Here is a 27,597-nt window from a genome sequence, read left to right on the forward strand (position 1 = left end):
AGCCCTCCCTGCACAGACTGAGGGGTGAGCTGCAGAGGCCTTCTGCAGAGCACAGCTGCAGCTCTCTCACACCTTCCACAGCCAAGCAGGCTCTGGAGCCAGCCCAGGCAGGCTTTGCAGAGCCTCCTGTGTGCAGCAGCTGCCTCCTCTTACCTTGTCAAAGAACTCATAGAGCCTGACAGTCTCACAGATTCGGTGCCTGTGCTCATCCAGCTGAGTGCAGAACTCCTCCAGCTGATCTCTGGGGGCCTGCAGCTTGCTCCTGTAAGAGTCCACATCCACAGAGGAGAAGTCTTCCCAGCGATCCATCTTCTTCAGGGCTTCCTGCCCTCTTCTGCAGTACTCCTGAAAGGAGAAGGGGACTGGTGGTCAGGCCTGCTATGGGTAGGAGATAGGATAAAAGGATGGGTTGGGTTGGAAAGGGGCTTTAAAGGTCATCTAAAGCAACCCCCCTAGGTAGCCCTCAGCTCACCTAGTCCAAGCCCCCCTAGGTAGCCCTCAGGTCACCTAGTCCAGCCCCCCTAGATAGCCCTCAGCTCACCTAGTCCAACCCCCCCTAGATAGCCTTCAGCTCACCCAGTCCAACCCCCCTAGGGAGCCTTCAGCTCTCCCAGTCCTACCCCCCTAGATAGCCTTCAGCTCACCCAGTCCAACCCCCCCTAGATAGCCTTCAGCTCTCCCAGTCCTACCCCCCTAGATAGCCTTCAGCTCACCTAAACCAACCCCCCCGAGATAGCCTTCAGCTCACCCAGTCCAACCCCCCCTAGATAGCCTTCAGCTCACCCAGTCCAACCCCCCCTAGATAGCCTTCAGCTCACCTAAACCAACCCCCCCTAGATAGCCTTCAGCTCTCCCAGTCCAACCCCCCCTAGATAGCCTTCAGCTCACCCAGTCCAACCCCCCCTAGATAGCCTTCAGCTCACCTAAACCAACCCCCCCTAGATAGCCTTCAGCTCACCCAGTCCAACCCCCCCTAGATAGCCTTCAGCTCACCCAGTCCAACCCCCCCTAGATAGCCTTCAGCTCACCCAGTCCAACCCCCCCTAGATAGCCTTCAGCTCACCCAGTCCTACCCCCCCAGATAGCCTTCAGCTCACCTAAACCAACCCCCCCTAGATAGCCTTCAGCTCACCCAGTCCAACCCCCCCTAGATAGCCTTCAGCTCACCCAGTCCAATCCCCCCTAGATAGCCTTCAGCTCACCCAGTCCAATCCCCCCTAGATAGCCTTCAGCTCACCCAGTCCAATCCCCCCTAGATAGCCTTCAGCTCACCCAGTCCTACCCCCCCTAGATAGCCTTCAGCTCTCCCAGTCCTACCCCCCCTAGATAGCCTTCAGCTCACCCAGTCCAACCCTCCCTAGATAGCCTTCAGCTCACCCAGTCCTACCCCCCCTAGATAGCCTTCAGCTCACCCAGTCCTACCCCCCCTAGATAGCCTTCAGCTCACCTAAACCAACCCCCCCTAGATAGCCTTCAGCTCACCCAGTCCAACCCCCCCTAGATAGCCTTCAGCTCACCCAGTCCTACCCCCCCTAGATAGCCTTCAGCTCACCCAGTCCTACCCCCCCTAGATAGCCTTCAGCTCACCTAAACCAACCCCCCCTAGATAGCCTTCAGCTCACCCAGTCCAACCCCCCCTAGATAGCCTTCAGCTCACCCAGTCCCACCCCCCCTAGATAGCCTTCAGCTCACCCAGTCCTACCCCCCTAGATAGCCTTCAGCTCACCCAGTCCTACCCCCCTAGATAGCCTTCAGCTCACCCAGTCCTACCCCCCTAGATAGCCTTCAGCTCACCCAGTCCAATCCCCCCTAGATAGCCTTCAGCTCACCCAGTCCAATCCCCCCTAGATAGCCTTCAGCTCACCCAGTCCAACCCCCCCTAGATAGCCTTCAGCTCACCCAGTCCAACCCCCCCTAGATAGCCTTCAGCTCACCCAGTCCCACCCCCCTAGATAGCCTTCAGGATCATCACCAAGTGGGGGCTAATTGGACTGGTAGGGGTTGGAAGTGACCTCTGGAGATGACTGAGCCCAGGGCAGTGTCACTCAGAGAAGGTCCCACAGGAACAGGTCCAGGAGGGTCAGGAATGTTCCCAGAGAAGGAGACTTGCACCTCTCTGGGCAGCCTGCTCCAGGGCTCCATTACCCTTAAGTGACACAAGTTCCTCCTCCTGTCCTGCAGGGCTGCATCCAGTGGCAGCAGCATCCTGGAGCCCTGACTGTAAAAGCCTCCTCAGCCAGGCCAGAGGTCAGCAAGGCTCACAATGAGGGGTGGTGCTGAAGGTCAGGCTGGAAAAGGAGGCTGTGAGCCACCAGGTCCAGTGGGAGGTGTCCCTGCTCACTGCAGGGGGGCTGGAACTGGATGATCTCTAAGGGCCCTCCCAGCCCCAACCATTCTGTGACTCTCTGGCACACCCCAAAATGTGACAAGCACATCGAGGCAGTAACCAAGAAGTTGTTGCACCACAGCTGTGATGTTCCTCAAGCCTGGCAAAAATCATCTCCCAGGGGGCTGAGCTGCTGGCTTGGGCTGCAGGAGAGCAGGGAGGCAGAGCAGTGTGAAGGAAGAGCTTCACAGCTGGCACTGGGCTGGAAGGGACCCTCCAGGGGCATCCTCTGCAATCCCCCTGCAGGCAGCAGGGACAGCTCCAGCCAGAGCAGGCTGCACAGGGACACAGCCAGCCTGAGCCTGGATGTCTCCAGGGATGGGGCCTCAAGCACCTCCCTGGGCAGCCTGTGCCAGGCTCTCCCCACCCTCCCTGGGCACAACTGCCTCCTGATGCCAACCTAACTCTGCCCTGCTCCAGCTCCAAACCATTGCCCTCAGCCTGTGCCCACAGCCCCTTCTGAGCAGTCCCTCCCCAGCCTGCCTGCAGCTCCCCTGCAGATACTGAACTGCAGCTCTGAGCTCTCCCTGCAGCCTCCTCCTGGCTGCACAGCCCCAACTCTGCCAGCCTGTGCCCACAGCAGAGCTTCTCCAGCCCTCTGAGCATCTCAGAGGCCTCCTCTGGACCCTCTCCAGCAGCTCCATGTCCTTCTTGTGCAGAGAACTTCACTTCTGCCCCCAGCCCTGCAGCTGAGGTCTCCCCAGAGCAGAGCAGAGCAGAGGGGCAGGATCTCCTCTCTCCACCTCTGCCCACGCTGCTGTGGGTGCAGCCCAGGCTGCCCTTGGCCTTCTGTGCTGCCAGTGCCCACTGCTGGCCCTGGTGATGAACCCCAGGGTTGGCTGAGCACTCCAGGGCACACAGCCTCTGGAGGACACATTTTCCCCACCAGCCAACACTTACACTGGCAACAAGATCAAACTCCCTGAAGTGCTTCTGTGTTTGGAGCAGCACCTCCAGAGAATCATCCAGGTGGCAGGTTTCCCTCAGCCTTCTTCTGCCAACATTCTCAATCCAACTGCTGACCTAAGAGACAAGGGGAAAGCTTCAAGGTTAGTCACCCTGTGCTACTCACCAGGGGAAGGCCTTCATGTGGCAAGAGCAAGGAAGGGCTCTCCTGACGCTGGTCACTTCATTAGTGGAAGGAATGTGTGGTGTGTGTGCAGTGCTCTGCCCCAGCCTCCTGCCAGGAGGGTTTCCACTGCAGCTCCTTGAGTCACTGCAAAGCTCTGCTGTTGCTCACTAGCCTCAGGCATAAACAGGGCCAAAGTGGCTGCTTGGGCTCTGCTTTGGCTGAGCTCTGCTGGCTTGATATTCCCAGGATTGTTACCCCCAGGTGGGATAAGATCTCCCTGCTCCCACATTTCCTACACCACTTCCCCTTCTTGGCTGGCTCCATCAGCAGGAGGGCTCTGAGGGGTTCTCCCCATCTGCAGTGTTTCCAGGGGGGTGGTTGAGGCTCCATCCCTGCAGATAGTCAAGGTGAGGCTGGACAGGGCTCTGAGCAACCTCATCTAGTGGAGGATGTCCCTGCTGACTGCAGGAGGGTTGGGTTGGATGACCTTTGGAGGTCCCTTCCAGCCCAGTATCTGATTCTCTGGGGTTCCTGAAGGCAGCTGATGGCAAAGCCATGGAGCAACTGCAGGTTCATGACAGAGCCCAGCCACTGCTGCAGCTCTGACTCTGTATCCTCAGGCACTGGGGGAGAATTGGGCACAAAAGTGTCCTAAAAACAGAGCAGAGGAGGCCAGGCAGGCCAAGGCAGCATCTCCACCACCTGACTTGCAAACCAGGCCACCAAAGTCCCTTGCTTCAGGCACAGCTGCAGCTGGGGGAAGGGATCAGCTGCATGGTTCCCAACACCCATGTGTCCTCTCTTCCTGTGTCACCTGCAGCCCTGGCCCAGCTCAGCCCCTAACATAGAATCATAGAATCAAGCAGGTTGGAAGAGAGCTCCAAGCTCAGCCAGTCCAACCTAGCACCCAGCCCTGGCCAGTCAACCAGACCATGGCACTAAGTGCCTCAGCCAGCCTTGGCTTCAACACCTCCAGGGATGGCAACTCCACCTCCCTGGGCAGCCCATTCCAGTGCCAATCACTCTCTCTGCCAGCAGCTTCCTCCTCACAGCCAGTCTAGACCTCCCCTGGCACAACTTGAGACTGTTGGTGGTTGCCTGGCAGAAGAGCCTAACCCCCACCTGGCTACAGCCTCCCTGCAATCAGCTCTGCCCTCAGCCTCCTCTGCTGCAGGCTGCACCCCCCCAGCTCCCTCAGCCTCTCCTCACAGGGCTGTGCTCCAGGCCCCTCCCCAGCCTTGCTGCCCTTCTCTCAGCACCTTCCAGCACCTCAGCAGCTCTCTGCAATTCAGGAGCCCACAGCTGGACACAGCACTCCAGGGCTGGCCTGAGCAGGGCTGGGCACAGGGGCACAAGAACCTCCCTTCTCCTGCTGCCCACACTGCTCCTGAGCCAGCCCAGGATGCCACTGGCTCTGCTGCCCACCTGGGCACACTGCTGCCTCCTCTGCAGCTGCTCTCTCACAGCACCCCCAGGGCCCTCTCTGCCTGCCTGCTCTCAGCCCCTCTGGCCCCAGCCTGCACTGCTGCTTGGGGCTGCTGTGGCCAAAGTGCACAACCTGCCCTTGGCCTTCTTCACTCTCATCCCCTTGGCCTCTGCCCACCCATGCAGCCTGCCCAGGTCCCTCTGCAGGGCTCTGCTGCCCTCCAACAGCTCCACAGCTGCTCCTGGCTTGGTGTCATCTGCAAACTTACTGATGCTGGACTCAATGCCCTGCTCCAGAGCATCAATAAAGATATTGAACAGGAGTTCAGCGAGTTAAGACACCTGAGCTTGACTGAGAGGGCATGGAACTGCTGGAGAAAGGCCAGAGGAGGCCACAAGGATGCTCCAAGAGCTGGAGCAGCTCTGCTGTGAAGACAGGCTGAGGGAGCTGGGGGTGTTCAGGTCTCTGCCATGAAGATTTAGGTTGGACAGGATGATCCTGGAGGTCTCTTCCAACCTGGTTGATTCTGTGATTCTAAGACAGGCTGAGGGAGCTCAGGTCCAGGGGAACCCTGGAGCTGCCTTCCAGTAGCTGAAGGGATCCTGCAGAAAGGCTGCAGAGAGACTTCTGCTGAGGATGCCTAGAGACAGGCCAAGGGAGAAGGGGTTGGAGCTGAGGCAGAGCAGGGTTAGACTGAGGAAGAAGTTCTTCAGCAGAAGGGTGGTGAGGCCCTGCAGCAGGTTGCCCTAGGAAGTTGTGGGTCTCCCCTCCCTGGAGGTGTTCAAGGCCAGATTAGACAACCAAGCCCAGTTGAGAGGTGTCCTGCTCCTGGTTCAGAAGATCCCTGAGCCTCCTCCCAACCTGAGCCATTCTGTGATGCAATGAAAAACACTTGGGCTTGACTGAGAGAATCACCTGGGCCTGAGTGGACCAAAGCCACCAGAAGATGGAGGTGGGTTCCTAAGCTGTGATCTAGGCTGCAGAGGGACATACTGATCCAGCCTGCTCTAGGCTAGGGTGTCCCTGCCCATGGCAGGGGGGGTGGAACTAGATGATCCTCGTGGTTCCTTCCACCCCTGACTGGTTCTATACTGCTGCTGCCCGGAGCTCCTCCAGCCTAGGGGCAGCGTTAGGTGAGCTGCCAGCAGAGCAAGCTGGGAACAGCCAAGTTTGGCCCAATTCCATCAAAGAAAGTCCAGCTGACAGCAGGGGCAGGTGGCAGAGCCTGTCCCTGTGTCCTATGCATGTCTGTGTGCTCGAGGGAGCCTTCACCAGGTCCTTGCATCACACTTGGTGTCCTGAGCAGGCAGTGCGTGGCGGCTGAGTGTCTGCCTCCAAATGGGAGCTCATTAAACCTCTTGGATCCACCTTGGCCTGTGTCAAAACAACCAGGCAGCCTCCAGCCTCCCTTGCAAATCCAGTCCTCCCCAGAGGAGAAGAGCCCAGAAGCCTGCAGGAGCAATGGTGAAAGTGGCCCTGCTGCTGAGCCTGAAGGATGGAGGTTCCTAAGGCGAGCTTCAGATGGTGCAGAACCCTTCCCGCAGCCAGAGGCAGCCAAAACTTCTCGTGGTGGAGCAGCTACAGCAAAGGAGACCAAAACCAGCAGGCTGAGGCAGCACATCTGGGCTCTGCAATGCTAGAAGGACTGAGCAGGTCCTGCAGGCACAGCCTGAGCTACCTTAGGACTTCCTGAAGCTCCTTCCAAGGTCCAGGTTCCAAAGGTCTTTCTGAACGCAGCTGCCTGTTTGCCTCACCTATCCCACAGCTGCAGGCAGCTCCAAGGAGCACCACGGGAAGGTCTCAGCTCCACACGAGTGCAGGGGAGCTGAGGGTGGGATTGAGAAGGGTTCCTGGCTAAGGACAAGAGGCTGTGGTCCAGTCTGGAGCCTTCATATAGGGCTGAAGCCAGAGGAGAGGAGGAGTGAGCCTGGGGCTGCACCCAGAGGGGAAGAAGCACACCCAGGGCTGCACCCAGATGGGAAGATGCACACCCAAGGCTGCACCCAGAGGGGAAGATGCACACCCAAGGCTGCACCCAGAGGGGAAGAAGCACACCCAAGGCTGCACCCAGAGGGGAAGGAGAGAGCTTGGAGCTTATCAGATAGCAGGGAACAAGAATCCAGACAACAGATGAGCCCCAGTGATGGGGTACAGGAGGTGGAGCTCATCCAGCAGCAGGAGGCTGGCAAAGGCTGCAGGACCCACAGGCTATGAGAGGGGCCAGGCAAAGCTGTCCCCAGCTTGCAGCCATCACTGCCAGGAGGCTGGCAAAGGCTGCAGGACCTACAGGCTATGAGAGGGGCCAGGCAAAGCTGTCCCCAGCTTGCTGCCATCTCTGCCAGGACGTTGGCAAAGGCTGCAGGATCCACAGGCTATGAGAGGGGCCAGGCAAAGCTGTCCCCAGCTTGCTGCCATCACTGCCAGGAGGCTGGCAAAGGCTGCAGGACCTACAGGCTATGAGAGGGGCCAGGCAAAGCTGTCCCCAGCTTGCTGCCATCACTGCCAGGAGGCTGGCAAAGGCTTCAGGACCTACAGGCTATGAGAGGGGCCAGGCAAAGTCGTCCCCAGCTTGCAGCCATCACTGCCAGGACGTTGGCAAAGGCTGCAGGATCCACAGGCTATGAGAGGGGCCAGGCAAAGCTGTCCCCAGCTTGCTGCCATCACTCTGCCAGGAGGCTGGCAAAGGCTGCAGGATCCACAGGCTATGAGAGGGGCCAGGCAAAGTCGTCCCCAGCTTGCAGCCATCACTGCCAGGAGGCTGGCAAAGGCTGCAGGACCTACAGGCTATGAGAGGGGCCAGGCAAAGCTGTCCACAGCTTGCTGCCATCACTGCCAGGAGGCTGGCAAAGGCTGCAGGACCCACAGGCTATGAGAGGGGCCAGGCAAAGCTGTCCCCAGCTTGCTGCCATCACTCTGCTGCTTCCTGGAGACAGAGCATGAGGAAGGGCTCCTCGGCAGCCCTGCTGGCAGGATGCTTTCGCTGAGCACCCTGAAGATGCTCCACTTCCGAGTGTCCCCTTCTGTCAAAGGGCCACCAGGGTGTGGTCTGAGCACGGCAAAACACCAGAGGGCTTTACAGGGCTTGAGTGATGCCCACCTGGAGAGCAGGCAGGAGAATTTCATCCAGCATTAAGAGAGGCCAGGCCGAAGAGTGGGCTCTGCTGCCAGCATGCCAGGCCAATCTGCCTTGCCAGGCTGCAGCTCTACAGGCATCGTCCCACACCTTCACAGAAGGGAGCAGCAGGCCCAGGAGGCACAGGCAGAGGGTGGCAGGGACAGATGGGCCCTTACCTCCTTCAGACACTCTTCCACCTTCTCGAAGTCCATGAGCAGCTCCAGCTCCTGCAGGCGCCTGTTGGACAGCATCACCAGGCGGTGCACGCCCTCGTCCACGCGGTTGTACAGCAGGCTGGCAGCATCCAGGGCATCTCTGCCAGGGCACAGAGGGCAGCTCAGGGGGCTGGCAGCAGCCTGCACCACCAGCACCTCACAAACACACACATCCAGAATCCCCAGCAGAGTGGGGAGTGGGAAAAACCTCTGCAGATCATCTAGTCCAAACTCACCCCCAGCTCCAGCAGGGCACCCCCAGCAGCCTGCCCAGCAGCACAGTGCCCAGGGGGGGTTGGAAGCTCTGCAGAGACTCCACAGCCTCTCTGGGCAGCCTGCTCCAGGCTCCAGCAGCCTCACACCAAACAGCTTTCTCCTCCTGCTGCTCACATGGAACCTCCTGGGTGCCACTTTGTGCCCACTGCCCCTTGGTCTGTGCCTGGGCACCACTGAGTAGAGTCTGGCCCCAGCCTCTTGCCCCCCACAGCTCCTTCAGCTCTTGCTGAGCACTGCTCAGCTGCCCTCTGGGGCTGCTCTGCTGCAGGCTCTCAGCTTTTGCTCCTCCCAGAGCTACTCCAGGGCCCTCAGCAGCTCTGCAGCCTGCCCTGGACTCTCTCCAGCAGTTCTGTGTCTCTGTGGAACTGGGCAGACCAGAACTAGACCCAGTCCTTCCTTTGACCAGCATGGAATCAAGAGGCACCTACCACAGAAGACCTCAGCCCCCTCCAGCTGTGCTCTACAGCAGCACCTTCAGCTGCCAAAGCAGGTCCTGTGCTCACCCCAGACCAGGTCTCATTTTGCAACTGATTTACAACCTTCTGGCTTTGAATCATAGGATTAAAATCATCCCAAGCCCTTGGGAAAGAGGCAGCTCATAAACCTCTGCTGGTGGACATCCAGACTAAGCCACTCAGCACCTGTGGGCACTGCTGTCAGGACTTACAGGTGCCCCTGGAGCCCTGGAGCTGGAGAGGAGCATTGCACAGAGGCTTTCCATTGAGAAAAGACCTCCAAGTTCACCCAGGCCAAATCATCCTCTGCTTCTCTCAAGGCTGGGACTGAACCACAGCCCTCACAGCCCAGTGCCATGCTCTGGTTGGTTGGGCAGGGCTGGGTGCTAGGTTGGCACTGAGTGCCATGGTGTGGTTGGTTGGGCAGGGCTGGGTGCTAGGTTGGCACTGAGTGCCATGGTGTGGTTGGCTGGGCAGGGCTGGGTGCTAGGTTGGCACTGAGTGCCATGGTGTGGTTGGTTAGGCAGGGCTGGGTGCTAGGCTGGACTGGATGAGCTTGGAGCTCTCTTCCACCCTGGTTGACTCCTATTCTATTCCATTCCATTCCATTCCATTCCACTCTATTCTATTCTATTCTATTCTATTCTATTCTATTCTATTCTATTCTATTCTATTCTATTCCATTCCATTCTATTCCATTCTATTCTATCCTATTCTATTCCATTCTATTCTATTCCATTCCATTCTATTCTATCCTATTCTATTTTATTCCATTCCATTCTATCCTATCCTATCCTATCCTATTCTATTCTATCCTATCCTATCCTATCCTATCCTATCCTATCCTATCCTATCCTATCCTATCCTATTCCATCCTATCCTATCCTATCCTATCCTATTCTATTCCATTCCATTCCATGCTTCTCTGAGCTCTCCCTGCAGCCTTCCCCTCTCCAGGCTGCACACCCCCAGCTCCCTCAGCCTGTCCTCACAGCAGAGCTGCTCCAATCCCCTGAGCACATTTGGTGCCCTCCTCTGTGCCCAGCCATTGCAGCCTGCTAGCTGGGCACATCTGCATGGATCCTCTCATGCCCCAAACAACAATTGCAGCCCTCCTCTGAGCTTCCATGCAAAGCCCTTTGGTGCTGCAGCTGCTCTTTGATGGCTCTCACCACCCAACTGGCCTGACCTGCCAGACCTTTGTGTCACAGGCGTCCCTCTGGCCACCCCAGCCCTTGGCAAAGCTGGCAGGCATGGCTCCAGTGCTCCAGGAGCTCTCAGGAGGTGCTAACTTCATGATAGGAGAGTTCCAGTCCCTGTGTTGGTTGCTCAAGCACAGAATGGGATCTGAGCCCAACCCCACTCCTTTCTGTCCCTGGTGGAGCAAACAGGACTCGTTCTGAGCCATTTGCCTTGATGGGAATCAGGTTAGAACAGATACATGGAATGGGTTGGAAGAGACATTGCAGTACTTGAAGTGGGCTCCAGGAGGGCTGAGGAGAGACTTTGGACAAGTGAGAGGATAAAGAAGGATGGGTTTGAGCTGGAAGAGGGCAGAGGGAGAGTGAAGGAAGAAATTGTTGGCAGTGAGGGTGGGGAGAGCCTGGCACAGGTTGCCCACAGAGGTTGTGGAGCACAGAAGCACAGAACAACCTCCCTGTTTGATCCCATTCTGTGCTCCTGTGCTCCACAACCTCCCTGTTTGATCCCACTCTGTGCTCCTGTGCTCCACAACCTCCCTGTTTGATCCCATTCTGTGCTTCTGTGCTCCACCACCTCCCAGTTAGATGGCACTCTGTGCTCCACAACCTCCCTGTTTGATCCCACTCTGTGCTCCTGTGCTCCACAACCTCCCTGTTTGATCCCATTCTGTGCTCCTGTGCTCCACAACCTCCTTGTTTGATCCCATTCTGTGCTCCTGTGCTCCACAACCTCCCTGTTTGATCCCACTCTGTGCTCCTGTGCTCCACAACCTCCCTGTTTGATCCCATTCTGTGCTCCTGTGCTCCACAACCTCCTTGTTTGATCCCATTCTGTGCTCCTGTGCTCCACAACCTCCCTGTTTGATCCCATTCTGTGCTCCACAACCTCCCTGTTTGATCCCATTCTGTGCTCCTGTGCTCCACAACCTCCCTGTTGATCCCATTCTGTGCTCCTGTGCTCCACAACCTCCCTGTTTGATCCCATTCTGTGCTCCTGTGCTCCACAGCCTCCCTGTTTGATCCCACTCTGTGCTCCTGTGCTCCACAACCTCCTTGTTTGATCCCACTCTGTGCTCCACAACCTCCCTGTTTGATCCCATTCTGTGCTCCACAACCTCCCTGTTTGATCCCACTCTGTGCTCCTGTGCTCCACAACCTCCCTGTTTGATCCCATTCTGTGCTCCACAACCTCCCTGTTTGATCCCACTCTGTGCTCCTGTGCTCCACAACCTCCCTGTTTGATCCCATTCTGTGCTCCACAACCTCCCTGACTGATCCCATTCTGTGCTTCTGTGCTCCACAACCTCCCTGGAGGTGTTCAGTGCCAGCCTGGATGAGGCCCTGAGCAGCCTGTGCTGGTGGGAGCTGCTCCCTGCCCATGGCAGGAGGTTGGCACTGCCTGAGCTGTGAAGTCTCTTCCAACCCAACCCATCCTGTGGCTCTCTAAGCTGAAGGTTTCTGCAGCAGAGTTAGGTCACAGCTCAGTTTCTGACTAAGGCTCTACCAAAACCCTGCTGGCCAGAGAGGAGGACTCCCTTTGGCCTTCCTCCTGCAGGCCTGAGGTCCCTGCTGGCCTGGATGCTCTCACCCCTTGTCTAGGGTTAACACTCCTGGGGGAGTAACCCTGACCCTGTACACCCCTCCAGGACAACACCTCCAACACAGGGGTGGGAGTGTTGGAGCTGGATGATTTTTGGGGGTCCCTTCCACACCAATCCATTCTCTACACCTATGAATCTGGTTTCCAGCCCAGCCCTGCCTCTTGCCCCTGTCCTTCCAACACCTTCCAACCACTTTGGAGTAAACAAAGCCAAGCCTTGAAAATCTGGTAGCAGAAATGAGTCCCAGCCTGGAACAGGGCAGGAAGCAGCTGGCTGCTAAACACCTTCCAGATGATTGAAGAGAGATCTGTGCTGCTCCAAGAAGCAACTGTTTGAAGTGGCTGGAAAGTTCCATCCAAGCTGAGCTCTGTTTGGGCTGCTCCCAGCTCCCCTGCACACAGCAGTGTGGTCATTAAAAGCCTTTTCACTGCATTCTTCCACGCTCAGATCATCTCCCACTGCTTTAGCCACAGGGAGCAGAGCTGCTGTAAGCCCCAGCAGAAAGGAGCAGCTCAGTGTCAGGTTTTGTTTCCCCTCACTCCTGTTTTCATCTTTTTCCATGGAAAAGCTTTTCAGTCTGCTGGAGGAAGGCCAAGCTCTTGTGTAAGGGCAGGGCAATTTTAATGCCAGCACTTCTGGCTGAAGCTTTTCCCCTCACCAAAAGCTGAGCTCAGAGAGTTCCTGCTCAGTTTTCAAAGCAAAACACCTGACTTGGTTTAGTAAAGAAGTTGACCAGAGCAGGAATCCTGGAATCAGAGAGCTCTTTGGGCTGGAATAAACCCTTTAAGGATCATCAAAGCCCACCCATGCTTCAACTCTGCCAAGGCTGCTGCCAACCCACGGCCCTCAGCACCACATCTCTGCAGCTCTGAACCCCCTCCAGGGATGGGCATTCTGCCACCTCTTTGGGCAGCCTCCTGCAGGCTTGGAGAGCCCTTTCAAGGAAGAAGTTTCTCCTCATGTCCAACCTAACCCTGCCTTGGGGCAAATCTTATCCTGTCACTTGATACTGGGGAGCAGAGCCCAGCTCCAGCTGGCTGCAGCCTCCTCTCAGGGAGCTGCACAGAGCAATGAGGTCTCCTTCAGCCTCCTCTTCTCCACACTGCACACCCCCAGCTCCCTCAGCTGCTCCTGCCCATCCCTCTTCTCCAGACCCTTCCCCACCTTTGTTGCCCTTCTCTGGACCTGCTCCAGCTCCTCAATGTCCTTCTGGGAGTAAGGAGCCCAAAACTGACCCCAGGATTCAAGGTGTGGCCTCCCCAGTGCCCAGGCCAAGGGCAAGATCCTCTCCCCAGCCTGGCCTGCATCCAGACACACCAAAACCTGTGTCCAGTCTCTGCTTGACTTTAAATCCCAGTGAGATCCACAAACCTGCCTGGAAACCAAACATTCCAAAGACATCCCAAGGTGAGCAGCAGTCCTGCAAGTGGGCAAAGCTCACCCTGCAGGGCAGCCAGAGGCAGGATGTGGCAGCACCAACAGGGAGCACACCAAGCTGTGGGCTTGCTTTTGGAGCTGCTGCCTCCAAACCTCACCCTGCACACTCTGACCTGCTTATGGAGTCTTCTGGTTGGCTAAGGCTGACCCTGCCAGTCCAGCAGCTGAGCTCCTGCAGCTGGCACCAGCAAGGTTTCAAGATGCTCTGCTCAAATCCATACCCACAAACCTATTTCTGTATGAGGTAGCCTCACTCAGCCTCACTTTGCACTCTCTCAGCATCTATCCCTGAGCCTCAGCATGGTGAGGGTTGGAAGAAACCTCTGCAGATCATCCAGTTCAACCCCACCCTGCCCCAGCAGGGCACCCACAGCAGCCTGCCCAGCAGCACCATGGCCAGGGTGGGTTGGAAGCTCTGCAGAGCAGAAGACTCCACAGCCTCTCTGGGCAGCCTGCTCCAGGCTCCAGCAGCCTCACACCAAACAGCTTTCTCCTCCTGCTCACATGGAACCTCCTGAGTGCAGCTGGCACCAAGCTGTGTGGCACAGGGGACTTGCTAGAGGGCAGGGATCCATGCAGAGGGAGCTGGGCAGGCTGCAGAGCTGTGCCCAGGCCAACCTCATGGCATTCAACAAGGCCAAGTGGAAGGTCCTGCAGCTGGGTGGGAGCAATCCCAGGCACAGCTCCAGGCTGGGTGGGGAATGGCTGAGAGCAGCCCTGAGGAACAGGATCTGGGGGTGTGGGGTGAGGAAAAGCTCAGCAGGAGCTGAGAGCAGCTCTGAGGAACAGGACCTGGGGGTGTGGGGTGAGGGAAAGCTCAACAGGAGCTGAGAGCAGCTCTGAGGAACAGGACCTGAGGGTCTGGGGTGAGGAAAAGCTCACCAGGAGCTGAGAGCAGCTCTGAGGAACAGGACCTGGGGGTGTGGGGTGAGGAAAAGCTCAACAGGAGCTGAGAGCAGCTCTGAGGAACAGGACCTGGGGGTCTGGGTTGATGCAAAGCTCAACAGGAGCCTGCAGTGTGAGTGCAGCCCAGACACAACCCTGTGCTGGGCTGCAGCCAGAGCAGTGTGGGCACAGGGCAAGGGAGGGGATTCTGCCCCTTGGCTCTGCTCTCCTCACACCCCACCTGCAGTCCTGGGGGCAGTTCTGCAGCCCCCAGCACAAGCAGGACATGGAAGTGTTTGAGCCAGCCCAGAGGAGGCCACCAAGATGCTGAGAGGGCTGCAGCAGCTCTGCTCTGAGCACAGGCTGAGAGAGTTGGGAGCCTGGAGAGGAGAAGGCTTGGAGGAGACCTTGGAGTGGCCTTGCAGGAGCTGAAGGAGGCTACAGGAAGGCTGGGGAGGGACTGGTGACAAGGTCTGGGAATGAGAGGAGGAGGAGGAATGGGTTTGAAGTGGCAGAGAGGAGATTGAAACTGGATGTTAAGACAGTAAGGGTGGGGAGAGCCTGGCACAGGTTGAGGGTGGTGAGACCCTGGCACAGGTTGCCCAGGGAGGTTGTGGAGCACAGAATCACCCAATGTGATCAAAGATCACATTGGGTGATTCTGTGCTCCACAACCTCCCTGGAGCTGTTCAAGGCCAGGTTGGATGAGGCCCTGAGCAACCTGCTCTAGTGGGAGGTGCTCCCTGCCTATGGCACAGGGGGGTTGGAACTGGCTGATCCTTGAGCTCCCTTCCAACTTAAACCATTCTATGTCCCCCCACAGCCCTCCCAGCCTGCAACAGCAGCAGCAGCAGAGATTTCCAAGGCTGAGCTTTGTGAAGCCACTGCCACCCACCACATCCTCCCCTGCACCCACACCCCCAGTGCTTATCTCCTGCTAGGTGCCAGGGCCTTGTCCTCTGCCTGGCTGCTTGCACAGCACTGAGACCTTCTTGTGCTAAGAGGCTCCAAGTGCTGCAGCAGAGCCAAGAGGAGTTGTGCAATGCCCTGGGCACTGCCAATGGCTGCCCTCTCCCGGGCCCCACTGCCTGGGCCAGCTCTGCCAGGCTTGCTTTGTGCAAGCTGTACCAAGGGGGTGAGGGTGCCCCATGGCTGCCTGCAGCCTGGCAGCATTCCTCATGCAGAAGATCCCTGGAAATCCCCTGGTGTAAGGAATGCCCAGGGACAATGCCCTGAACCCAAACCCTGCTCACACCCCCACAGAGCTTGCGTGGGAGAGGGGCACAAACCTGCCAGGCAGGGGAAGATGCACCACAGGGAAGAGGCAGCAAACATCTGCATGAGGCTGATTTGGCTTGCAAAAGGCATTTTCCTCAGCTAAGTGAATGCAGCCAGACAAGTTCTGGGGCTGAGGAAGCAGCAGACAGAGTCAAACTCTTCATTCTTTTTCACTTTGGCTGGTTCCAACACTGCTCCACGTGGGGAAGACAAAGGGTGCTGGGGACAAGTTGCTGCTGGGGAGATTCACACTGGGCTTCAGAAGGAAATGTTTCCCCCTGAGCACAGCCAGACACTGGAATTAGCTGCCAGGGGAAGTAAGTGCCCTGCTCTAGGCACTTTTCATACCCAGCCTGCCAAGGTGCTGGACCAGCTCATTTCAACTGCACCATCACCTGGAAAGCTTGGCCCAGATGGTCCTTGAGGTCCCTTCCAAGCTTGCCAGGGTGCTGGACCAGCTCATTTCAACTGCACCATCACCTGGAAAGCTTGGCCCAGATGGTCCTTGAGGTCCCTTCCAAGCTTGCCACGGTGCTGGACCAGTTCATTTCAACTCCAGCATCACCTGGAAAGCTTGGCCCAGATGGTCCTTGAGGTCCCTTCCAAGCTTGCCAGGGTGCTGGACCAGTTCATTTCAACTGCACCATCACCTGGAAAGCTTGGCCCAGATGATCCTTGAGGTCCCTTGACTTCACAGAGCTCCCTTCCCAGTGCTGCTTTTTGGCTCATCTCCTCTTCTCCAGAAGGAGATGTTCCCAGAAGGAAATGTTTCCCCCTGAGCACAGCCAGGCACTGGAATTAGGCACCAGGGGAAGCAGTGGAGTGCCCTGCACTGAGCACTTCTCAGACCCAGCTTGCCAAGGTGCTGGACCAGCTCATTTCAACTCCACCATCACCTGGAAAGCTTGGCCCAGATGGTCCTTGAGGTCCCCTCCAAGCTGGCACTCTGTGACTTTACAGAGCCCCCCTCCCAGTGCTGCTTTTCCACTCCTCTCCTCTTCTCCCACTCCTGGGGCTCACCTGTAGTCCTGGGTGAGGGTGACACAAGACTCCTCCTTCCTCAGCCTGGCTAGGAGTGCTCCCCCCTCCAGCTGCAGCCTCACCAGCCTTGAGTCCTCCAGAACGTTCTTCATCAGCTGCCTGTAGCTGCTCAGCAGCACAGCTGCCTCCTGCAGGGAGCACAGCAGCAGGAGGAGAGGTTACTGCAACCCACAGGCAAAGGAGGGAGGGAGCAGGGAAAAAAACAACATCCAGCACAACTCCCCCCACCCCCCAAACCACAGCTTGCCTTGGCCCACCCTAAGAGAGGAGAGGAGGACGTTTCCCACAGCTGCTTCTCTCAAGCCTGCCAAGCCCCAGGTGATAAACAGCTCCTGATGCTCCTGGTACCTCCCCCAGGTGATAAACAGCTCCTGATGCTCCTGGTACCTCCCCCAGGTGATAAACAGCTCCTGAAGCTCCTGGTACATCCCCCAGCAAGCTGAAAGCAAAGCCCAGTTCTTATCACTGCCCACACTCCCTGTGCAGGACACAGAAGGGAACTTCTCCAGCCTCATTTTCCCACTCACAGTTGGCTCCTCCTGCTCTTAGAGCCTCCAAGCTGTGGGGCAAGGTGCCCACGAGTAGGGCACAAGGAAAGGCTCAGGGAGGCCACTCTGAGATCTTCCACTCTAGGAACTTCAGTGAGGAGCTGGCAGCACTTTCCTGCTGCCTCCCCCTGGCAGAAGGACGTCAGCATCCCAGGATGGGAGGAGACAACACTCGGCACGGCACAAGCAGAGGGGGTTTGTTCCCTCCTCTCCTTGCCCACTTGCAAACTTCCACGGTGGGGGCAGCACAGCCTTGGCCTAGTGAGCAATGTCTGTGTTGTCAGCTAACTGTAGTCGATCCAGGCCATTCAAACCAAGCTGCTGCAGCTCAGCCTGCTCAGCTCTGCTGACACAAAAGCCAACAGAGGTTGCACACTTGAGGCTGCAACAAGCAGCTCTCAGCAAGCACAGCTGAAGAAGATCTCTTGGGTGCCAATGAGGGAGCACAGAACCAGATTCTACACCCAGGGGAGCTCCAAGCACTGCAACATCCCAGAAGCTCATAGTGGCAGGGATTGGAAGGGACCTCTGGAGGAGCTTGAGAAGGTGAGATTGAGAGTGGAGATGAGGAAGGATTTGTTAGCAGGGAGGGTGGGGAGAGCTTGGCACAGGTTGCCCAGGGAGGTTGTGGAGCACAGAATCACCCAATGTGATCAAAGATCAAAGATCACATTGGGTGATTCTGTGCTCCACAACCTCCCTGGAGGTGTTCAGGGCCAGCCTGGATGAGGCCCTGAGCAGCCTGTGCTGGTGGGAGCTGCTCCCTGCCCATGGCAGGAGGTTGGCACTGCCTGAGCTGTGAAGTCTCTTCCAACCCAACCCATCCTGTGGCTCTCTAAGCTGAAGGTTTCTGCAGCAGAGTTGGGTCACAGCTCAGTTTCTGACTAAGGCTCTACCAAAACCCTGCTGGCCAGAGAGGAGGACTCCCTTTGGCCTTCCTCCTGCAGGCCTGGATGCCCTCATCCCTCCAGGACACCACCTCACAGCACCCCACACTCTTCCTCCCACCTCTAACTTAAGAGTCACAGAATGGTTTGGGTTGGAAGGGACCTCCAAAGCTCATCCAGTCCAACCCCCCTGCACTCAGCAGAGACATCCTCCACTAGAGCAGGTTGCCCACAGCCCTGTCCTTGAGTATCTCCAGGGATGAAGCCTCAACCTCCTCCCTGGGCAACCTGCTGCAGTGTTCCAGCAGCCTCCTGGGGCAGAACTTGTTCCTCACATCCAATCTCCATCTGCTCTGCTCTGCTTTGCAGCCATTGCCTCTGCTCCTGTCCCTGCAGGCCTTTGGGTACAGTCCCTCTGCAGCCTCCACTAGAGCAGGTTGCCCAGAGCCCTGTCCAGCCTCACCTTGAATGGGGCCTCAAGTCCATGAGAGGATGAGGTGTGGGTGAGAGTGAGGGTGGGGAGAGCCTGGCACAGGTTGGCCAGGGAGGTTGTGGAGCACTGGCAGAGGCTGCCCAGGGAGGTTGTGGAGCACTGGCAGAGGCTGCCCAGGGAGGTTGTGGAGCACAGAAGCACAGAATGGGATTCTGTGCTTCTGTGCTCCACAACCTCCCTGGGCAACCTGTGCCAGGCTCTCCCCACCCTCACTGCCAATAATTTCTTCCTCCTCTCCACTCTCCCTCTCCCCTCTCCCAGTTCAAAGCCATTCTCCCTCACCCTGTCACTCCCAGCTCTTGTCCAAAAGCCCTCTCCAGCTCTCCTGAAGCACTTTCAGCTGCTGGCTCCCTGAAGCCTTCTCTTCTCCAGGCTGAACAGCTCCAGCTCTCCCAGCCTGTCCCAGTCAAGTGCACTCTCAGCAAGTGTGCAGCTGGCACCAAGCTGTGTGGCACAGGTGACTTGCTAGAGGGCAGGGATCCATGCAGAGGGAGCTGGGCAGGCTGCAGAGCTCTGCCCAGGCCAAGCTCATGAGAGTCAACAAGGCCAAGTGGAAGGTCCTGCAGCTGGGTGGGAGCAATCCCAGGCACAGCTCCAGGCTGGGTGGGGAATGGCTGAGAGCAGCCCTGAGGAACAGGACCTGGGGGTGTGGGGTGAGGAAAAGCTCAACAGGAGCTGAGAGCAGCCCTGAGGAGCAGGACCTGGGGGTGTGGGGTGAGGAAAAGCTCAAGAGGAGCAGGACCTGGGGGTGTGGGGTGAGGAAAAGCTCAGCAGGAGCTGAGAGCAGCTCTGAGGAACAGGACCCTGGGGGTGTGGGGTGAGGAAAAGCTCACCAGGAGCTGAGAGCAGCTCTGAGGAACAGGACCTGGGGGTCTGGGGTGAGGAAAAGCTCAACAGGAGCTGAGAGCAGCTCTGAGGAACAGGACCCTGGGGGTGTGGGGTGAGGAAAAGCTCAACAGGAGCTGAGAGCAGCTCTGAGGAGCAGGACCTGGGGGTCTGGGGTGAGGAAAAGCTCAGCAGGAGCTGAGAGCAGCTCTGAGGAACAGGACCTGGGGGTGTGGGGTGAGGAAAAGCTCAACAGGAGCTGACAGCAGCTCTGAGGAACAGGACCTGGGGGTGTGGGGTGAGGTAAAGCTCAACAGGAGCTGACAGTAGCTCTGAGGAACAGGACCTGGGGGTGTAGGGTGAGGTAAAGCTCAACAGGAGCTGAGAGCAGCTCTGAGGAGCAGGACCTGGGGGTCTGGGGTGAGGAAAAGCTCAACAGGATCCTGCAGGGTGAGTGCAGCCCAGACACAACCCTTCTGTGCTCCACAATCTCCCTGGAGGTGTTCAAGTCCAGGTTGGTTGAAGCCTTGAACAGCCTGTGCTGGTGGGAGGTGTCCCTGCCCATGGCAGGGAGGTTGGAACTGGATGAGCTTTGAGTTCCATTTCAGCCCAAACCATTCCCTGAGCCTTTGAATCCAGTCCAACCCCCACCCTGCTCAAGCAGGGCACCCACAGCAGCTTGCCCAGCAGCACCATGGCCCAGGGGGGGGTTTGGAAGCTCTGCAGAGCAGGAGACTCCACAACCTCTCTGGGCAGCCTGCTCCAGGCCTCCAGCAGCCTCACACCATACAACTTTGTCCTCCTGCTCACATGGGACCCCCTGGGGGCTACTTTGTGCCCATTTTTTCCCAGTCTGTGCTTAATTTGGGTTAGCTTCCCCTGGTCCTTCTGTGCTGCCAGCCCCACAGTGACTGAGAGCACTCAGGAGCTTTGCAAATTCAAAGCTCCAGCTCTGCTGCAGCTCCTCAACCTCCTGCTCTCCCCTGTCCCTGGCTCACCTCTGGTCAGAAGGGAGGGACTTCTACTTGGCCAGGCTGAAAAAGTTAGGGATGTTCAGCCTGGAGAAGAGAAAGCTCCAGGGACACCTTCTGGTGGCCTTGCAGTGCTGAAAGTGGCCTGTAAGAAAGCTGGGGACAGAGTTTGGAGCAGGTCCTGCTGTGGCAGGGCAAGGGGGGATGGTTTGACCTGCAGGAGGGAGACTCAGAGTGGAGAGAAGGGAGAAATGTTGATGCTGAGGGTGGGGAGAGCCTGGCTTAGGCTGCCCAGAGAGATGGAAGCTGCCCCATGGCTGGCACCACTGCAGGAGAGGTTGTGTGTGGCTCTGAGGGACCTGCTGTAGTTGGGGATGTCCCTGCTGAGTGCAGGAGGCTTGGATTGGACCTTCCCAGCCAGAGCAGTCTGCGTCTCTGTGCCACTCTTACCTCAGCTCTGGCTGGTAGTTTGCCAGCCTCCACCTTCTGAATGGCTCCCTGCAGGAAGGCACAGGCACCCTGGCACCCCTGCAGCAGATGTTCCAGCTTCTGCAAGAAGAAAACACCAAAGACAGAGCTGACTGCCTGAGGCTGCCAGGAGGGGAGGTCCTTCCAGCTTGCCACAACAGCAGAAGCACAGGAAGCAAGAGAGGCTCAGACACAGAATCACAGAATCAGGCAGGTTGGAAGAGAGCTCCAAGCTCAGCCAGTCCAGCCTAGCACCCAGCCCTGCCCAACCAACCACACCACGGCACTCAGTGCCAACCTAGCACCCAGCCCTGCCCAGCCAACCACACCATGGCACTCAGTGCCAACCTAGCACCCAACCCTGCCCAGCCAACCAAACCATGGCACTCAGTGCCAACCTAGCACCCAGCCCTGCCCAGCCAACCACACCATGGCACTCAGTGCCCAACCTAGCACCCAGCCCTGCCCAGCCAACCAAACCATGGCACTCAGTGCCAACCTAGCACCCAGCCCTGCCCAAACAACCACACCATGGCACTCAGTGCCAACCTAGCACCCAGCCCTGCCCAACCAACCACACCATGGCACTCAGTGCCCAACCTAGCATCCAGCCCTGCCCAACCAACCAGAGCATGGCACTCAGTGCCCACCTAGCACCCAGCCCTGCCCAACCAACCACACCATGGCACTCAGTGCCAACCTAGCACCCAGCCCTGCCCAAACAACCACACCATGGCACTCAGTGCCTCATCCAGCCTTGGCTCCAACCCCTCCAGCCACGGCCACTCCAACACCTCCCTGGGCAGCCCATGCCAGTGCCAATCACTCTCTCTGCCAGCAGCTTCCTCCTCACAGCCAGCCCACACCTGCCCTGACACAGCTTCAGCCTGGGGCCCCTTCTGCTGCTGCTGCCTGCCTGGCACCAGAGCCCAACCCCACCTGGCTACAGCCTCCCTGCAGGCAGCTGCAGGCAGCAATCAGCTCTGCCCTGAGGCTCCTCTGCTGCAGCCTGCACCCCCCCAGCTCCCTCAGCCTCTCCTCACAGGGCTGTGCTCCAGGCCCCTCCCCAGCCTTGCTGCCCTTCTCTCAGCACCTTCCAGCACCTCAGCAGCTCTCTGCAATTCAGGAGCCCACAGCTGCACACAGCACTCCAGGGCTGGCCTGAGCAGGGCTGAGCACAGGGGCACAAGAACCTCCCTTCTCCTGCTGCCCACACTGCTCCTGAGCCAGCCCAGGATGCCACTGGCTCTGCTGCCCACCTGGGCACACTGCTGCCTCCTCTGCAGCTGCTCTCTCACAGCACCCCCAGGGCCCTCTCTGCCTGCCTGCTCTCAGCCCCTCTGGCCCCAGCCTGCACTGCTGCTTGGGGCTGCTGTGGCCAAAGTGCACAACCTGCCCTTGGCCTTCTTCACTCTCATCCCCTTGGCCTCTGCCCACCCATGCAGCCTGCCCAGGTCCCTCTGCAGGGCTCTGCTGCCCTCCAACAGCTCCACAGCTGCTCCTGGCTTGCTGCCATCACTGCTGCTGGACTCAATGCCCTGCTCCAGAGCATCAATAAAGACATTGACCAGGACTGGGCTCAGCACTGACCCCTGGGGCACACCACTGGTGCCAGCTGCCAGCTGCATGTGGCACCATTCACCACCACTCTCTGAGCTCTGCCATCCAGCCAGTTCCTGACCCAGCCCAGAGTGACTCTGCCCAAGCCATGAGCTGCCAGCTGTGCCAGGAGCTGCTTGTGGCAGACAGTGTCAAAGGCTTTGCTGCAGTCCAGGCAGACTACACCCACAGCCTGCCCCACATTCACCAGGCAGGAACCTGATCATCAAAGGAGCTCAGGTTGGTGAGACAGGACCTGCCCTTCCTAAAGCCATGCTGGCTGGGCCAGAACCCAACAGCAGCCTCCAGAGGCTTCAGATGCACCAAGCCTCCTAGGAAGGCCTCAGAAACTTGCATGCTGAGGGCAGCTTTTGTTCTTGCTCTACACATGAGTCCCCTTCTGGCCCAGGTTCTTCCACCCACACTGGCCCTTGCTGCAGCTTCCCACTAAGGCCTGGCACTCTGCAAGGGTTTGGGAGGGGAGAAAATAAAGCACAGAATAAGAACTTGGAATTTCTCTGCTTCAAATCCTTTCTCTCTGTGTGTTCAGATCTCCTTCCACGTTCAGCAAGGCCAAGTGCTGGGTCCTGCTTTTGGGGCACAACCACCTCAGGAATGCTCCAGGCTTGGGGCAGAGTGGTTGGAAACCACCCAGCAAAGAAAGACCTCGAGGTACTGGCTGGCAGCAGCTGAAGATGAGCCAGCAGTGTGCCCAGGTGGCCAAGAAGGGCACCTGCAGTCTGGCCTGGATCACCAACGGTGTGGCCAGCAGGAGCAGGGCAGGGATTGTTGCCCACACCTCAAATCCTGGTCTCAGTTTTGGGCCCCTCGCCCCAAGAAGGCGATTGAGAGGCTGGAACAGGTCCAGAGAAGGGCAACAAAGCTGGGGAAGGGTCTGGAGAACAGGGCTGAGGGAGCTGGGAGGGGCTGGTGTGGAGAAGAGGAGGCTGAGAGGAGGCCTCGTTGCTCTCTACAGCTGCTTGAAAGGAGGCTGCAGCGAGGTAGGGTTGGGCTCTGCTTCCAAGGAGTCAGCAGCAGGACAAGAGGAAATGGCCTCAAGTTGTGCCAGGGCAGCTTTAGGTCAGCCATGAGAAACAATTTCTCCCCAAGAAAGGGTTGCCAAGGCCTGGCCCAGGCTGCCCAGGTGCAGTCCTCATCCCTGGAGGGGTTTTCAAGGCCCTGGAGCTGTGGTGCTGAGGACCAGGGTTTGGGGGTGGCCTGGCACAGCTGGCTGAAGGCTTGGCCTGGATGATGCTGGAAGCTTTCTCCATTCCTAATGATTCCATTACACTGCAGCAGTGCAAACCAGAGATGAGGACACTGGAAAGCTCCAACAGTGAACCACCTCACACTACTGACAGGCCTGAAACCCTTCCTCCTCCTCCTCCTCCTCCTCCTCTCTTAGATCAACCACAACCCCCTCAAACCTCTTTCCCAGGGCTGGCTCAGAGGAAGGTCAGAGATGCCAACCCCCAACCCCTGTCAGATGTCACCTTCTAGCCCCTGAGGGTAGGAAGTGCTATCCCAAAGCAACCACCCAGAAGACAAAGCAGCTGCTGGAACTCCTGACTGGCCCCAGCTGCCTGCTGGAACAGCTCCAGCAGTGACACAGGGGCAGGCAGGATGCAGGTGAGCTCACAGGGATGGGAAACAAAAGCTGCTGGCACACAGCTGCAGGGGGCACAGCCCACCCACGGCTCCTCCCACGCAGCGTTGTTGCAGGCAAGGGAGGCTCAGAGGTGCTCTGCATTCAAAGCTCCTTCCTTCCACTGCCACTTCCCTGCACGGAGCAGCTCAGCTCCACAGCTGTCCTCAGCTCTGCCCACAGAGTGTGGCCAGCAGGGCCAGGGAGGGGATTGTGCCCTCTGCTCTGCTCAGACTCCACCTGCAATGCTGCATGCAGCTCTCAGGCCTCTGTGCTTTAGAATCAGAGAATCAGTCAGGGTTGGAAGGGACCACAAGGATCACCTAGTTCCAACCCCCTGCCATGGGCTGGGACACCCTACCCTAGAGCAGGCTGCACACACTTTCATCCAGCCTGGCCCTAAACACCTCCAGGGATGAGTCCCAGCCACCTGCACAGGGATGAGACTTACCCAAGAGCTGGGCTCCTACAGGAGCACAGAATGGATTGGGTCAGAAGAAGACACCTCCAAGAGCATCCAGTTCCAACCCCTGCCATGGGCAGGGAGACCTCTGAGGGCAGCCCTGAGCAGAGGCACTTGGGGGTGCTGCTGGAGGAGAAGCTCAGCAGGAGCCAGCAGTGTGCACTTGCAGCCCAGAGAGCCAAGCAGAGCCTGGGCTGCAGCAGCAGCAGTGTGGGCAGCAGGGCCAGGGAGGGGATTCTGCCCCTCTGCTCTGCTCTGCTGAGAGCCCACCTGGAGTCCTGCAGCCAGTGCTGGAGCCCCTGGCACAAGAGGGCTGTGGAGATGCTGCAGAGTGTCCAGAGCAGGGCCAGGAGGATGCTGAGAGGCTGCAGCAGCTCTGCTGTGAGCACAGCCTGAAAGAGTTGGGGCTGTGCAGGCTGCAGCAGAGGAGGCTCCCAGGGCACCTTCTGGTGGCCTTGCAGCATCTGCAGGGGGCCCCAAAAAAGCTGGGCAGGGACTTTGGAGGCTGTGAGGGAGTGGCAGGAGTGGGGGGGCTGGAGCAAAGCTGGAGGTGGGGAGAGTGAGGCTGGAGGGGAGGAGGAAGTTGCTGAGCAGGAGAGTGGGGAGAGGCTGGAATGGGTTGCCCAGGGAGGGGGTTGAGGCCCCATGGCTGGAGGTGTTTGAGGCCAGGCTGGCTGAGGCTGTGTGCAGCCTGCTCTAGGGTAGGGTGTCCCTGGGCATGGCAGGGGTTGGCACTGCCTGCTCCTTCTGCTCCCTTCCAGCCCTGCCTGGTTCTGTGCTTCTATGGAAGCCAAGCCAAGAGCCCCTTGCAAAGCTTCTCTGCCTCCTCACTGCCAAAGCACAGGCTGGGAGCTCAGAGATCTGCTCCAACCCCCCCTTGCCACAGGCAGGGACACCTCCCAGCCAGACCTGACTGCTCAAGGCTCTGTCCAACCTGCTCTTGAACCTCCAAGACGTTCACAGCTTCCCTGGGCAACCTATTCCAGGGCCTCACCACCCTCAGACTGAAGAAGTTCTTCCTCAGGTCCACTCTGACCCTGCTCTGCTCCAGCCTCAAACCTCACATCCAGTCCCAGGCACCGAGACACAGCCACAGAGTGGCTTTGGTTGAGAAGGACCTTGAGGAGCACCGAGTCCAACCAGCTTTGGTGCTGACCATGGCCCTCAGCACCTCACCCTGGAGCTCTGAAACACCTCCACAGGCCCTGCTGTCCCCTCCACAGGCCCTGCTGTCCCCTCCACAGGCCCTGCTGTCCCCTCCACAGGCCCTGATGTCCCCTCCACAGGGCTTCATGTCCCCTCCACAGGCCCTGATGTCCCCTCCACAGGGCTTCATGTCCCTTCCACAGGCCCTGATGTCCCCTCCACAGGCCCTGATGTCCCCTCCACAGGCCCTGATGTCCCCTCCACAGGGCTTCATGTCCCTTCCACAGGCCCTGATGTCCCCTCCACAGGCCCTGATGTCCCCTCCACAGGCCCTGATGTCCCCTCCACAGGGCCTGATGTCCCCTCCACAGGGCCTGATGTGCCCTCCACAGGGCTTCATGTCCCTTCCACAGGCCCTGATGTCCCCTCCCAGTGCCCTGCTGCCCCCTCCCCAGTGCCTGCTGCCCCCTCCCCAGCCCTGCTGCCCCCTCCCCAGCCCTGCTATCCCCTCCCCAGCCCTGCTGCCCCCTCCACAGCCCTGCTATCCACTCCCCAGCCCTGCTGCCCCCTCCCCAGCCCTGCTGCCCCCTCCCCAGCCCTGCTATCCACTCCCCAGCCCTGCTGCCCCCTCCCCAGCCCTGCTGCCCCCTCCCCAGTGCCTGCTGCCCCCTCCCCAGCCCTGCTATCCACTCTCCAGCCCTGCTGCCCCCTCCCCAGCCCTGCTGCCCCCTCCCCAGTGCCTGCTGCCCCCTCCCCAGTGCCTGCTGCCCCCTCCCCAGCCCTGCTGCCCCCTCCCCAGCCCTGCTATCCCCTCCCCAGCCCTGCTGCCCCCTCCCCAGCCCTGCTGTCCACTCCCCAGCCCTGCTATCCCCTCCTCAGCCCTGCTGCCCCCTCCCCAGCCCTTCTGCCCCCTCCCTAGCCCTGCTGCCCCCTCCTCAGCCCTGTTGCCCCCTCCTCAGCCCTGTTGCCCCCTCCCCAGCCCTGCTGCCCCCTCCTCAGCCCTGTTGCCCCCTCCTCAGCCCTGCTGCCCCCTCCCCAGCCCTGCTGCCCCCTCCCCAGCCCTGCTGCCCCCCCACTCACCACACGGAAGCTCAGCCAGTCTCGGTGGCAGTAAGGGAAGGTCCCATCCAGCTCCAGAGGCAGCTGGGAGCTGTCTATGTGCTTGTGGAGGGATTTCATGGAGGTGAGCAGCTCAAACTGGAGAGGAGGAGAGAGAAAAGCACCTTTGGGTTAGGCTGTGTGAGCACTGGAGGAGGAGGAAGAGGAGGAGGAAGAGGAGGAGGAGGAGGGGAGGTTAATGGCAGTAGCAGCCTTCCATTCACAGGTTGGGTTGGAAGGGATCAGGGAGCAGCTCCCACCCAGCACAGGCTGCTCAGGGCCTCATCCAGGCTGGCACTGAACACCTCCAGGGAGGTTGTGGAGCACAGAAGCACAGAATGGGATCAAAGATCCCATTCTGTGCTTCTGTGCTCCACAACCTCCCTGGGCAACCTGTGCCAGTCTCTGCACACCCTCACTGCCAACAATTTCTTCCTTATCTCCACTCTCACTCTCCCCTCTGCCAGCTCAAAGCCATTAGCCTTCAGCCTGGCACTGCCAGCCCCTGTCCAAAGTCCCTCCTCATCTCTCCTGGAGCAGCTACTGGAAGGCTGCTCTGAGGTTTCCTTGGAGCCTGATATTAGGAGGAACCTCCTGGCAGAGAGAGTGATTGGCACTGGCATGGGCTGCCCAGGGAGGTGGTGGAGTGGCTGTGGCTGGAGGGGTTGGAGGCAAGGCTGGCTGGGCACTGAGTGCCATGGTGTGGTTGTTTGGGCAGGGCTGGGTGCTAGGTTGGCACTGAGTGCCATGGTGTGGTTGGTTGGGCAGGGCTGGGTGCTAGGTTGGCACTGAGTGCCATGCTCTGGTTGGTTGGGCAGGGCTGGGTGCTAGGTTGGCACTGAGTGCCATGGTGTGGTTGTTTGGGCAGGGCTGGGTGCTAGGTTGGCACTGAGTGCCATGGTGTGGTTGTTTGGGCAGGGCAGGGTGCTAGGTTGGCACTGAGTGCCATGGTGTGGTTGTTTGGGCAGGGCTGGGTGCTAGGTTGGCACTGAGTGCCATGCTCTGGTTGGTTGGGCAGGGCTGGGTGCTAGGTTGGCCCTGAGTGCCATGGTGTGGTTGGTTGGG

General features: G+C 58.7%; 1 protein-coding gene across 1 annotated transcript in view; it reads right to left on the minus strand.

Moving 5' to 3' along the window:
* Positions 1–27,597, minus strand: part of PLEKHG4 (pleckstrin homology and RhoGEF domain containing G4) — a 119,732-nt gene that overhangs the window by 42,208 nt on the left and 49,927 nt on the right. The window contains exons 8-13 of the mRNA XM_064159814.1: positions 26,515–26,631; positions 20,564–20,662; positions 16,369–16,517; positions 8,176–8,314; positions 3,287–3,409; positions 154–345 (exon numbers count right to left, since the gene is read on the minus strand). Of these exons, the coding sequence (XP_064015884.1) occupies positions 154–345; positions 3,287–3,409; positions 8,176–8,314; positions 16,369–16,517; positions 20,564–20,662; positions 26,515–26,631 (819 nt within the window). The remainder of the gene's footprint in view (positions 1–153; positions 346–3,286; positions 3,410–8,175; positions 8,315–16,368; positions 16,518–20,563; positions 20,663–26,514; positions 26,632–27,597) is intronic.

The sequence above is a fragment of the Pogoniulus pusillus genome, chromosome 20, assembly GCF_015220805.1.
Source record: "Pogoniulus pusillus isolate bPogPus1 chromosome 20, bPogPus1.pri, whole genome shotgun sequence".
NCBI classification, from domain to species: Eukaryota; Metazoa; Chordata; class Aves; order Piciformes; family Lybiidae; genus Pogoniulus; species Pogoniulus pusillus.